This window comes from Mesoplodon bidens, assembly GCF_964165515.1.
Source record: "Mesoplodon bidens genome assembly, chromosome: 4".
NCBI classification, from domain to species: Eukaryota; Metazoa; Chordata; class Mammalia; order Artiodactyla; family Ziphiidae; genus Mesoplodon; species Mesoplodon bidens.
This window is the reverse complement of record NC_138160.1, coordinates 170,921,574-170,934,638: the sequence shown is the minus strand read 5'-3', so window position 1 is coordinate 170,934,638 and position 13,065 is coordinate 170,921,574. Positions and strand designations below refer to the sequence as shown.

At 41.8% G+C, this 13,065-nt stretch overlaps 1 protein-coding gene and 1 long non-coding RNA gene across 3 annotated transcripts; one reads left to right on the top strand and one right to left on the bottom strand.

Annotated features, from left to right (window-relative positions):
* Nucleotides 1–15: 15 nt before the first annotated feature.
* On the bottom strand, nt 16–1,553 carry LOC308616640. The gene is made up of 3 exons (XR_014015736.1): nt 1,468–1,553; nt 745–806; nt 16–319 (listed from the first exon to the last, which is right to left on the bottom strand). It is a non-coding gene; the product is annotated as an uncharacterized lncRNA (long non-coding RNA).
* A 1,466-nt stretch (nt 1,554–3,019) lies between these two features.
* On the top strand, nt 3,020–11,156 carry PTTG1 (PTTG1 regulator of sister chromatid separation, securin). 2 transcript variants are annotated; one of them, XM_081230996.1, is made up of 6 exons: nt 3,020–3,104; nt 3,563–3,663; nt 4,015–4,196; nt 5,544–5,637; nt 10,092–10,250; nt 11,003–11,156. In XM_081230996.1, exons 2-6 carry the CDS (start codon nt 3,573–3,575, stop codon nt 11,080–11,082), a joined length of 606 nt encoding a protein of 201 aa, XP_081087122.1. In that variant the 5' UTR covers nt 3,020–3,104; nt 3,563–3,572; the 3' UTR covers nt 11,083–11,156. The 2 variants fall into 2 exon arrangements, with proteins under 2 accessions (XP_081087122.1, XP_081087121.1); XM_081230995.1 differs by having other exon boundaries at nt 4,012–4,196.
* Nucleotides 11,157–13,065: the final 1,909 nt, after the last annotated feature.

Sequence of the window (13,065 nt, the reverse complement as noted above, 5' to 3'; positions counted from 1 at the left end):
TTTTGGCTGCGTTGGGTCTTCGTTGCTGCGCGCGGGCTTTCTCAGGTTGCAGCGAGCGGGGGCTACTCTTAGTTGTGGTGCACAGGCTTCTCATTGCAGTGGCTTCTCGTTGTGGAGCACGGGTTCTAGGCACGTGGGCTCAGTAGTTGTGGCTCGTGGGCTCTAGAGTGCAGGCTCAATAGTTGTGGTGCATAGGCTTCGTTGCTCCACGGCATGTGGGATCTTCCCAGACCAGGGCTCGAACACGTGTCCCCTGCATTGGCAGGCGGATTCTTAACAACTGCGCCACCAGGAAAGTCTCACACTTTGCTTTTATCTCCTTAAAACAATTCCCAAAATTTGCTTGGAAGTGTTAAGGTGTATTTAGTTAAAACTATCAGGCACAAGCCAGGGAGCACATCTCTCAGAGGAATTATAGAATGTGCTGGACAAGAGAGAAGAACCTTTTGTAAGGTTCAGCTTCCCCCTGGAGGATTCTGAGGAGGGTCTAGGGAAGCAGGGATCAATGCTGGATGGATTGCTGTTTGACAAACTGGGATTGATTAGGATCTAGATGCAGATATAAGGTGAGGATGGTTTAGCAATTGGGTATCTCCAGTAATGGTCTGGGGTATACCCCAAAGCAGTTTGGGGTATCATTAGTAAGGAAACAGTGGTTACTCAGAGAGGGAGTGGTTGTGCATTTTACAGTTACTGCATGACCTTGGGTGACACAGTGCTTTCTGTTGTAGGGGGAAGACTTACCCTAGGGAGATATAAACCTTGCGCCCCAAAACTTCAGGAGATAAAGAATCCCCACTTGGAAGCTGTAGGTGTTGTTAAAAGATAAAAGCCACAGGCCCAAAATGGTGTTACTTGTGCTAAAGCCCATGATACCAAACCTAGATGTAACACCTAACCTAATCACAACTTCAAAATGTAATCCCCAGAAATGTAATCCAATCAACCAGTTTGGAATTTCCTGGTCAGTACTGAAGAGGTAATATGTCACGTGGACCCTTTCTATCATCCCCTCACCCCCACCCTACCTCTCAGAGGAAGAAGAGGCAATCAGCTGTAAAAACCTTGCTGTTCCTTGCCCCCTTCCCCACCCCCCAAAGATGTCCCAGCCTAAAAATAATCCTTTCTATTATTTTGCTAATAGCTCCATGCCCCACCCTTCTTCCTACAAAAACTTTTCAGTTTGTACAACCCCTTGGAGCATGCTTCTGGTTGCTAGGTGGGATGCTGTCTAATTAATGAGTTGTTGAATAAAGCCAATTAGATCTTAAAGTTTACTTGATTGAATTTTGTTTTTTGACAGTGTCGTGCAGATTTGGTTTCAAAATGAACACTTTTGTGTGTTGATGATGTAATATGGAGCTGAGACATTTAGAAGGAGATACAGGGAGGAGATAAGGGGAGGGGTAGGGATAAAGGAGAAAGGACAGAGAAGGGGCAAAGAAGGTATGCATTTTTTTGTCCTACCTCTTTTCTTCTTGATGTCAAGCATTTAATAAGTATTCAGTAAATATTTGTTGAATGAATGAGTCATTCAATCAATTTTGATCCTGAAATGCCAGGGAAGATGGGACAATGAACTGGCATATATTTCGCACCATATCTATGCCAGGTGTAGTGCTAAGCCTTTTGTGAAAGAGTAATGTAGGCTCAACTCCTCTCTCCCAACTTACGTGCAAGTTAAAAAGTATCTGGTGACCTGTTGGGAGTACGGTTTGGATGACACAGGTCACCCTTGGTGGTCTTTTGAATTGATTCCTTTATCTTGTTCAATATATTTCTATCTACTGTAGAAAGGAAAAGGTCACCAACTTTTTCAAGCACAATTTCTCCCCATATCTTGGAAATTGGAATTCCTTTTGTGTATCTTTATTATTCCTCTGATCTTTTTCTCTTGTTCACCCTCTGTCCTTCCCCCACCAGCTTTGATGAATATATTGTTGAGATGTTAAAAGTTTAAAATAAATCCCTATTGGGACTTGCCTGGCCGTCCAGTGGTTAAGACTCTGCGCTTCCATTGCAGGGGGCACGGCTCGATCCCTGGTCTAGGAACTAAGATCCTGCGTGCCATGCGGCATGGCCAAAAACAAACAAAAAAAGTCCCTATTAAATGATAGAAGTTTAAAGGAAGCCTGAATTATGTACTCATTAGGTCATTATTTTGTTCCTAAGTCAGATTCTGTATAGCAGAGACAGCGTCCTAACCTGAAATATTGATGATAGTCTTGCAATTAGGAAATAATCAGTCCATTAAAAAAAATTGAAGTATAATGGATTTATTATATTATATTAGTTTCAGAATCAGTCCATCTTCATCACAAGCACCACAGAACGATACAAACACTGCCGTTTTATCTACCTGTACTTTCATTTCTTAATTTTTAATTCTGCCCTGCTAGTATTCACTAGACCTAATATGGTTTTTTTCCCCACCTGACTATATATTGACTGTATATGTATTTTTTATATCTCTAATTGAAATACAACTATATGTATCCGTCTCCTTTCGTCATTTTCCCGATGACTACAATGCTTTTCCTCCAGTGCTGCCCCTTCTTTTTTATTTGATCTGCTCTATTTACTCTCTGGAAAAATAGTTGATTAGTTGAAGACTTTAGGAAAATAGTTCTGTCATCACCTCACCTTGACTTTTTGGACTTCACAATCTTCTCATTTGAAAACGTCTTGGACACCAAAGTGTCTCAGGAAAAAACAAAAAACTCCAAAAACCAACTCTGTATCTTGGTATTACAATAATCATCATAATTATTTATTTCTTGGAATTGGAGACCATATTTACTCCCCTTCTATTTCTGCGGGGAGCAGGTTAAAAACAACTAGAAATCCGTGATCAAGGTGTCGGCGGGTTTGATATCAATTTCTCCTCCCAGGAAACAAGCGACAAAGTTGCCGGGGGAAGCTTTCGGGGCGGAGCCCAGGGATCTTATGTTCCTACCATTGGTTCTTCCCGGGAGCCTCCTCCCCACTCCTGCCCCGCCTCCTGGACGGATGAACCAATAGCGGCGTAAGTTGTGATTTAAACGCCGAGGCCCGCGCGACCGCTGGAGACCGTGTCTCGGAAGAGTTTGGCAGTTGTTCCCAACGTGAGTGAATGGAGCGGTCGCGGGTGGTTGGGCGGGAGGGGTCCGGCGGGGTAGGAAGCGGGGCTAGGGTGGGGGTCTGGGAAGCGGGGTCCTTATGTCTGGGAGCCGGGGCTGGGGATTGGGGGCTGGGACTAACCCCGGGACGTCTGTAGCGCCCAGCCGGTTGAGCCACGGCCTTTGGACTGCGTCCGCAACCCACGGCGGTTCGGTTCCGATGGGTAGCAGGGCCTGTGCCAGTCCCAAACCGCCAACTCTTCTGGAATTTAGGGCCCCTGACTCAGGCTTCAAGAGTTAAGAGCTGGATTAAGTGCCTGTCGGCCCAAGATCGGGCTTCTCCCTCTGCTTAGCTCTTGTTTTTGCATAGACGTGCCCAGGGTAGAAAGTTGGGTCTGTGCTACGCCTTAGCTTCTTTCATCTTCCTTAACTCCCAGGGTTTAATGAGTATTTCACACCCCTAGGTAATCCAGAATGGCTACTCTGATCTATGTTGACAAGGAAAATGGAGAACCAGGCACCCGTGTGGCTCCTAAGGACGTGCTGAAGCTGGGGTCTGGGCCTTGTAAGTATACAGGCGGCAATCAGGTACACAGGTATTGTGAATCAGTGGTGGGTGTGGCCTGGAGCTGGGGGAGGCATTTAGTATACTTTGCCGGCAATTGGAGTCAGGTTTACCCAATACTGCTACTGCCAGGTTCTTGTTATGGGTCTCTTTTTCATGTTCAGTATCTTAATGAGATTATTTAAGAGGGTACTGAACTGAAGTACTGTTAGGCATAGGAACATGCCACTGTCAAGAAGGGGTTAAGTTTGGGTGTGAGAATTAGGCCACGTTTATAGGCAAGGTCAGCCTTCAAGTTGCACAGGCGTTTACTGCTGGAATAATCTCACGGTAAGACTTTTTCTTTAGCAGTGAAAGCTTTAGATGGGAGATCTCAGGTTTCAACACCACATGTTGGCAAAATGTTTGATGCTCCACCAGCTTTACCTAAAGCTGCCAGAAAGGCTTTGGGAACTGTTAACAGAGCTACAGAAAAGTCAATAAAGACTAATGGACCCCTCAAACAGAAGCAGACAGCCTTCTCTACCAAAAAGGTAAGTGTTGGCTCTAAATAAAGATGCTGTTTAAACACTTCAGCACTTGTGACTCTTAAAATGACTATTGGCATCCTACCCGACTTTCTCCTGTGTGAATAGAAAGAAATAGAGGCTAGCAGACATAGATTAGCAGAAGAGAATCATCATACTGTCTTTGTGGACTTCCCCTGTAACTCGAGATCACAGGTCTCAGTAGCAGCTGGTGAATTTTTTGCCTCACCTGCCCTTAATGAATGTCTTGAAGCAGATTGATTGGTAGAATGTACTTACAGATTAAAAAGTACTGAGAGGGAGGGTATTTTGCAAGAGGTCACGTTGCTAATATAACAGCTCAGGTGCTGCCATCCTTCTCCCCTCCTTCCAGAGCAAGCACCAGTTTTTTAGGTTATAACGTGGTAGCATGTTGACCTTGGTATGTGTGTTTACAAACTGTAGGTTACTGCATCCTAGACTGAGAGGACTTGGCTATGAAAGATAACTTTAGCCTGTGGATTAACACTTCATTTCACTAATTGTTTTGTTTAATGTGTATTAGGAAAAAACAACTAGTACTTGATCTCAAACTGAGACTTACATGTGTGGGTTTAGGACAAGGATGTCTTTTTAAAAAAACTGAGTTGAGTAAGAGAAATGTTAAAGGCAAGTATTGCAAGGATATAGCAAAAGTGATGAGAATCTGACAGAACTGAAATGTGGGAAACCCTGCCTTAGGGATTTCCTCTAGCCATGCACATGTGACGTAAGCATAAGTCAAGACTATGCAGGCTTCCATTTTGGCCCACCATCGTGGCCTGCCTGCCAATTCCAGACTAGGAGATATCCACTGTGGGCTTCTAAAGTCCTTAGCTGTCTTTGGCTGCCTCTTACTCTGTGTATTTGAGGAACACAAATTGGTTTTTAAAATTAGCCAAGCAAATAATTTAGGTAACACTGATGGACACACCAACGGAAAATTATATTTCCAACAGCCAAAAATGGCTTCCAGGATTAGCTTCTATTCTGGGTGATTCATGCCTATTTTCTCCTTTGTTAGGTTGGGCGATTGAGTCAATTAGTTCTGAATTAACTCCACTCTGCATTTTGATAACTTATGCTAACAGGTGCTGATACTTATATTTTAGAATTAACTTTTGAGCCATGATATTAGAATTGCTTGCTGAATTGTATTTGTGTGTAATTTTGAGAATGAAGGATTATGGTTTCTTAGAAGTCAGCATGAAATTAAAAACAATTTAAAATGTGGTGAAGCAGTCACATGTCTTAAAGAAGCCCTATGATCTCTTGTACTAATCAGTTGACAAGGCTTCCACTCTCACTAATGTATGTTTTCTTGGGTTGTTTTAGATGACTGAGAAGACCATTAAAGCAAAAAGCTCTGTTCCTGCCTCAAATGACACCTATCCAGAAATAGAAAAATTCTTTCCCTTCAACCCATTAGGTAATATCTTTTGGTATCGCACAAATGCTTTAGCCTTGAGTTTCTCTTAGGATCCAATTCAACTGTAACTTGATATAGCTATGAATAAGATGTGATCCAAGACTATAACAAGGCTGTCTGAATCTGGGTTGCTTTGAACAAATACACTTGTTGTGAATTTATTTGTAAGGTATAATCTTAGGTCAGAAGAGGAATCCGAGCTAAAATGTGGAAAACATTGTCCCTGTCCTCAAAAGCTAACCACCTAGGGGGAGATTAGACCTGTTCAACGTTAGAGTACAGTCTTCTTAGCAAACCATTTAGAAAGAGGGCTCTATGTCAAACTGAACAATGCCTGAGGGCTTCCCTGGTGGCTCAGTGGTTAAGAATCCGCCTGCCAATGCAGGGTATGCAGGTTCGAGCCCTGGTCCGGGCAGATCCCCCATGCTGCAGAGCATCTAAGCCCATGCACCGCAACTACTGAGCCTGCACTCTAGAGCCCTTGAGCCACAACTACTGAGCGTGCGTGCCTAGAGCCCGTGCTCCACAATAAGAGAAGCCACCGCAATGAGAAGCCTGCACACCGCAACGAAGAGTAGCCCCCACCCGCCACAAGTAGAGAAAGCCCGTGTACAGCAACGAAGACCCAACACAGCCAAAAATAAATCAAAAAATAAATTAATTTAAAAAAACACAACAGTTTCTTTCTAAGCTAAAGCATTTAGTCAGCAATACTAACTATATACAAGTTGTGAATCCAACCCTTGCTTGTCCTGTTTCTCCACAAGCACATTAAATATTTCTTTAAAAAAAACCCCAAAAATTCCTGAAAAATCCACATAGCCAGTGAAAACGTGCTTTTTTTTTTTTTTTTTTACTCCTTCAACCTGCTATACGTATCTGAAATATTTTCTGTTACAGAACCAGCTTTTCAAGCTTTAATTTACTCACATTTGAGGAGAGGCTACCATACGCCAGGCACGAATAAGCTTGGGATGCAGTGGTTAACAAGACAGGCCCCACCCTGAGAAGTCCATGATTTGGAGGGAAAGTCAGGCACTGAACAAATCATCTCACTTTGAGTGTGAGCAAGGAGAAACACAGGGCCTGTTAGGGGGACTGAACCTAGCCTGTAAGAGCAGGGAAGAGTTCTCTCAGGAAGTGACACCCAGTGGAGTCTTGAAGGATATAAGGAGATAGTTGGGTGAAGAAAGGATAGGGCAGGGCAAGAGCACTGTAGCAGATAAAAGTGTGTGCAAAGATCCTGAGGCAGAAAAAAGGACTGGAGTGGTTCTGGGAAGCTGAAAGGCAGAGGTGAAGGATGGTATTGGTGAGGGGGTGGGGACAAATCACACAGGTCCTTTGAGATTTCTGAGCTGGATTTTTTGCCCTTTGATCCAAAGAGCATTTAATCATTCCACTACATCTAGGTTGTTTCTGGCTTCTTTATATTACAAAACAATTATGCAATTATTGTTGAGAGTTTGTGAGTCTCTCTGGAGAGTAAACTCCAAGAAGGATTGCTGGGTCTCAGAGCTGTGTGATTAACTTTTGATAAAATGTGGTACATCCGTTCTAATAATTACCATTCAGGAAAATGAGGTAGATTTATGCATATTGACCAGGAAAGAGGACTACGATATGCTGTGTTGGAGGAAAGAGATATTGCTAAATTGCCTTCCAAAATAGGAGCATAAATTATTGAAGCCACCTTCAGTGGATGAGGATGGCTGCTTCCCCTGTAATCTAACCGCAAATGTTTTAAAACTCTAATCTTTATCAGAAAGGTAATTGGTATTTTATTGTTTTAAATTGGGGTATATGAGTGTGTCTGAGCATATTTGACTATGGGTCATTTATAGTTTTTTTTATCTTCTGTTTGTATCTTTGTTTTCTCTTGATTTTTGTGACTTACACTGTGTGTGTGTGTGTGTGTGTGTAAGTGTGTAAAGAACTCTGTGGATAAAGGTAATTAGCCCTGTATGTTGCAGACTTATTTCCTCTGGGGTCTTTTGTCTGTTTATGCTTTCCTTTACAATTCAGTGTTTAAATTAAGTAGTCACATATCACTCAATTCCGTTTTTTTTTTTTTTTTTTTTTTTTTTTTGCGGTACGCGGGCCTCTCACTGTTGTGGCCTCTCCCGTTGCGGAGCACAGGCTCCGGACGCGCAGGCTCAGCGGCCATGGCTCACGGGCCCAGCCTCTCCGCGGCATATGGGATCCTCCCAGACCGGGGCACGAACCCGTGTCCCCTGCATCGGCAGGCGGACTCTCAACCACTGCGCCACCAGGGAAGCCCTCAATTCCTTTTTGAATTCTGGGCTTTATCAGGTTTGAAAAAGAATAGACTAATTCCTAGTATTTAGGCTTTAGAGAACTTTCGCACTTCAGAATATGATGGTTCTCCCTCCATCTTTGTTCTTAGCTTTTTTTTTTTGCTTTTGCTGTATGTGGGCCTCTCACTGTTGTGGCCTCTCCCGTTGCGGAGCACAGGCTCCGGACACGCAGGCCCAGCGGCCATGGCTCACGGGCCCAGCCGCTCCGCGGCACGTGGGATCTTCCCGGACTGGGGCACGAACCCGCGCCCCCTGCATCGGCAGGCGGACTCTCAACCACTGCGCCACCAGGGAAGCCCTGTTCTTAGCTTTTGAGAAAATGCTTAAATTAACCTCTTGGGTAGTTTTGTTAAATTACAAATTAAGTTTTATGACTGTGATTGGTCTGTTCAAATTGTCTGTTTCTTCTTGATTCAGTCTTGGCAGGTTGAATGTTTCTAGAAATTTATCCATTTTTTCTAGGTTGTCCATTGAATTACCTCTTCGAAAAGAGGCAAGACTCTAATCCTACTTTTGTTACTGTCAAGAAAAATTAGTTGTTTTAAATAATTCCTAATCTGAAAGGCACTTGGATTTTAAGAAGAAATGTTGCCTAAAACAGCGTTTCTTAAATTTGTTTTAGGACTTTTGCACTCTTACAAATTAGTGAAGACCCCAAAGAACTTTTGTATGTTGTTTATGTATTCTGTATTAGAAATTAAAATTGAGAAATTTAAAAAGTATTAATTTGTTTAAAAAACAAACCCATTAATGTACATAGCTTGAAACAAACTTTTTTTTACATGTAAAAATTGTGAGAAGGGGCTTCCCTGGTGGCGCAGTGGTTGAGAGTCCGCCTGCCGATGCAGGGGACATGGGTTCGTGCCCTGGTCCGGGAAGATCCCACATGCCGCGGAGCGGCTGGGCCCGTGAGCCGTGGCTGTTGAGCCTGCGCATCCGGAGCCTGTGCTCCACAATGGGAGAGGCCACAACAGTGAGAGGCCCACATACCGCAAAAAAAAAAAAAAAAAAATTGTGAGAAGAATATTTATATTTTTGAAAATTTGCTTAATTTGGCTTAACATAAAACAGCTGGATTCTGCAGTCTGTTGCATCTTGTTTTGGTTGAAATATATGAAGAAAATCTGGCCTTATGCAGACATGTAGTTAGGAAAGAGAAGCATTTTAAGTCTTTTAGATAAGTATAGATAGTTTTCTTTGCCATTACACTAAAATTCAACAAGTGGCTGTTTCTGTAGGCATAGTTGCAATGTGGAATCCAAAACCATTTCAGTAAACATTGTGTGCTCTGACAATAAAATCCATTGGTCTGTTTTGCATTTTGAAGGTATCTTTTATCCTGCATTTATCACCATTGATCATTTAGAAATACTGGTACACTGGGAAATGTAGGTCATGTTGAAATGTTTTTATTATGAAGTATCAAAAGCACCCTCATTAATACCACCGCTGATCTCATCAGAAAAATCTTCAGTATTAGGAAGATCTTAAGCTAATGATTACAGATAAGTTTACTGATATTCCAGTTTTTTTTTCCCCTTGAAATTGTGAGTTTTATCATTGGCAACAAATACCATTTCCCTTTAAGTGGTAGACTTTTCATTCCTCGGAGAAAAATGTGCAACACATATCCAAGGCTGAGTTACCACGGTTTGTCTTTCAGTTCTTTCAAGTAACTTGTGTACAGGAATAAGGCCTCTAGTTTAGCTTGCAAATCAAATAATGGCACGAATCTTTTTTTCTTGGAAAACACCATGGTCTTTCAGTATGTGGTAGATGTGTTTTATGGCATACTTCACATCATATACAGAATACTAAAAAGACATGTTCTCAAGGGTTGAGAGCTAATAAAATTAATACTGTTTACTGCATGTGGTAAAGTAACATTATGTGAAACGCATTTTTACTACAAGTGAATGGCAGCGAGGAATATAGTGACTACTAAGCATAGTTTATTGCCACTGCCTTGATTCGTGCACAGCAGTTTTAAACACCATTGCTTTTGGACCATCATTGTAAATGTCAACACAGTGGAAAAAGGTATTAATATTATTATAAAAAATAGTTTGAGCTCATGGGCCCTGTGAAAGCTGACTACCCTGAGGAATGCTGCCCTGACAAAGTACTTTTCCGTGGCAGATTTCGAGAGTTTTGACCTGCCTGAAGAGCACCAGATTGCACACATGCCCTTGAATGGAGTGCCTCTCATGATTCTCGATGAGGAGAGGGAGCTTGAACAGCTGTTACACCTGGGCCCCCCTTCACCTCTGAAGATGCCTCCTCTACCGTGGGAGTCTAGTAAGTGAACGAGTGCCCTTCTAGAAGGTCTGTAAACACTCTGTGTCATAACACTTCCATTACCATGGGGACAGGTTGTGCAGAAGGTTAGCCTGTAAGTCATTTCTATCCTTCAGACTGCAGGGATAAGGTTTCAGGATAATGAAAACTATTCTCAACTGGTACTGCTTTTTAGTCCCAAATGCCCAGTAAAATTGTCATTCTGGAATCTGGACAGTCTTAGATACAAGCAAAACCAGAGGAAATTTAGTGTGTGACTTCTTAGGTTTTAAGCTGAAGTATAATAAACTTGCTTGGAATGAGAATTCCAAGCTACACCCAAAGCTCGTGTAGGATCAAGACCCACGTAATAGCATCGATTGGCAAACCTTTACTGCAGAAGGTTTGAGGTCTTGGTTCAAACTGGTGGTCAAAAGCCATCATCAGTATGTTTTCTATTTGTTCTGATGGAATACCTCACACTATTTGCTAAATTGCATTAATGGTAATTGTTGGCCCTTACTTGGGTCTCTAAGGATGATGGAATTGCGGGTACTTCTATGATTTATCTCATAATGAAGGTTAATTCTGTGGCCACAGCCACATTCCAAGAAATAAGTGAGAGCGGGTATGTGTGTGTGTAGGTGGGGCGGGGGTAGAGATTCATTAGACAAAGGGAAAAACAAGAATTCATGATTAAGAGTGACAACTAGTGTGTGTGTTGATGGACACGAGGATTTGCAGATATTGAACAAGAAATTCCTGTTTTCTAGATCTGTTGCAGTCTCCCTCAAGCATTCTGTCGACCCTGGATGTTGAATTGCCACCTGTTTGCTATGACTTAGATATTTAAATTTCTTAGCACTTTATAGTCTGTGGGTATGTATTAATAGTTTGTATTAATAAAGCAATTCTTTGTTTAACAAACTCTTCCTAATATTGTGGTTGGTATTGTTTGGAATTTGCTTAAAACAGTATGAAAACTAGTAGATGTGTTTAACAGACAAGAGTCTATAATCTGACAATAGAAGTTTGTCCGAGTTAAAAAAACTTTCCCTGAAAGCCTCTGCTTTGTTTTAACAGCTTATTTTAGAAGCTGCCACTGTTCTCCCTGAAACATATACCCCTCCATGTGTACTTTACTACCTTTTTGTGGCCACTAACTAGTGACAGTTATTAGATCTCTTAATAGGAAGAGCTACTTCCAGCTCATTGTGTCTGTTGCTAGGCATTCTTTATTGCTGGTTCTGTTTAGTTTCTAATGCCTTCAATACTCTGTATTCAGTGATCAGAATTTGAAAGGCTCTGAATCTCCTGAGAATTCTGCCTCCTTGAGCTCTTCAATTGGGTTCTTTGAAGACCACAGCAGATAATTTACTGATAGTAAGATCCACTTTCTACCTATAGGAAACTCTATTTATTTGCTAACTCTGTGCTGGGAATTGTTTTTAAGTCTTAAATAAGCATTATCGTGTTTCATGTTCATGACCCTGTTTTTCAGATGAGGACAGTGAAGCTCAGAACTTCACTGATATATCAAAGACACGAAGAGCTAGAAAATGATAGAACTGGTATTTTGATTCCATAACTGAGATTGGAATCAAAATATCAGATTGCTCATGGATTTTCTTTTTTTTCTTTTTTCTTTTGGGCAGGGGGGCTGGATGATGTTAAAAAAAAATTAATTGTTGCCACCATTTTAAATTAAAAGTTTCACATATCTTTGGTTTTAGAGCTTCTCTTGGAAAAGCAGACCTGTTTATAGTAGGCCCTTGTTTCCAACACTTGGTAGAGTGGCTGCCTTTTATGTGGCGTGTGGGTTTTCTGTCTTCTGAACCCTATGTGAGATGGTTTGAGGGGAGAACTGAAGTGTATTCCTCTTACTCTCTCTCTTCTGTGACCCAGCCTATTTAACTCACTTAACGTGCCTGGGCCAGGCAGCCAATTGAATTTGATCCTTGCTAAATACTAACTTACATAGGAAGGCTTTCTCCTGAAACATCTGTAGCATCTATAGTCAAGTTAGAACGTGAGCCTTTTCTTTTCCATCGTTATTAGAGGAATCTGCAAAATATTAGGCATGAAACACTAGAAACACATATAGACTCTGATCCTGAGTTTAAAACTTCTTTTTTTAGTTTTATTTACTTAAGAAAAATGAAAAAAAATTTTTTGGCTGTGCTGCTCGGCATGCAGGGTCTTAGTTCCCTGACCCTGGATTGAACCCATGCCCCTGCATTGGAAGTGCAGGGTCTTAACTATTGGACTGCCAGGGAAGTCCCCTGACTTTCAAACTTTGACCCTGTAAACATAGCTGAACCAGTCTGGATTTCTGAAATGAGTAGAAAGACTTCTAAAAGACAGTAAAGTAAGACAACTCGGCACTTGACTTTAAGGGAGAGGATTAGACCTTATATCCTCAGGTATAATAGGGCCACTTTGAAAAGCAAAGCCTAGTTTTGAGTGACTTTCATACCCTCCAATATATTTAGAAACTTTGGAAAGTGGTTTGTCGTGGTGGAGGGAACAAAGGGCTGGGAGCGAGGCAGCTGGTCAGTCCTTTCCCAGTTAGTTACTGTCCTTGGTCAGACCTGGGCACAGGTGATCTTCTCTTCACTGCTGTTAGTCAGACGCAAAGTGCTTAATGTTTGTTGACTTTGAGAATTTTAAACAGATGATTTTCCATTAATCTAGATAATTCTTTCTGTGGGTATTGTCGCTGTTTGTAAACAGTTTATTAAGTAGCATGTGTTTGGCTTCATTACTTGAGAAAGCTTATAAGAAGCCCTGTTTGGAAATCTAATCTGTCCAAGCGGTAATACCGTAGGGTTAAAGT

Excerpts from the sequence above, each read along its gene's own strand:
- PTTG1 (XM_081230995.1), top strand. The coding sequence starts at position 3,573 with ATGGCTACTCTGATCTATGTTGACAAGGAAAATGGAGAACCAGGCACC. Across the intron at positions 4,197-5,543 it reads CAGCCTTCTCTACCAAAAAG|ATGACTGAGAAGACCATTAA; the intron begins GTAAGTGTTGGC and ends GGGTTGTTTTAG. Across the intron at positions 10,251-11,002 it reads TCCTCTACCGTGGGAGTCTA|ATCTGTTGCAGTCTCCCTCA; the intron begins GTAAGTGAACGA and ends CCTGTTTTCTAG.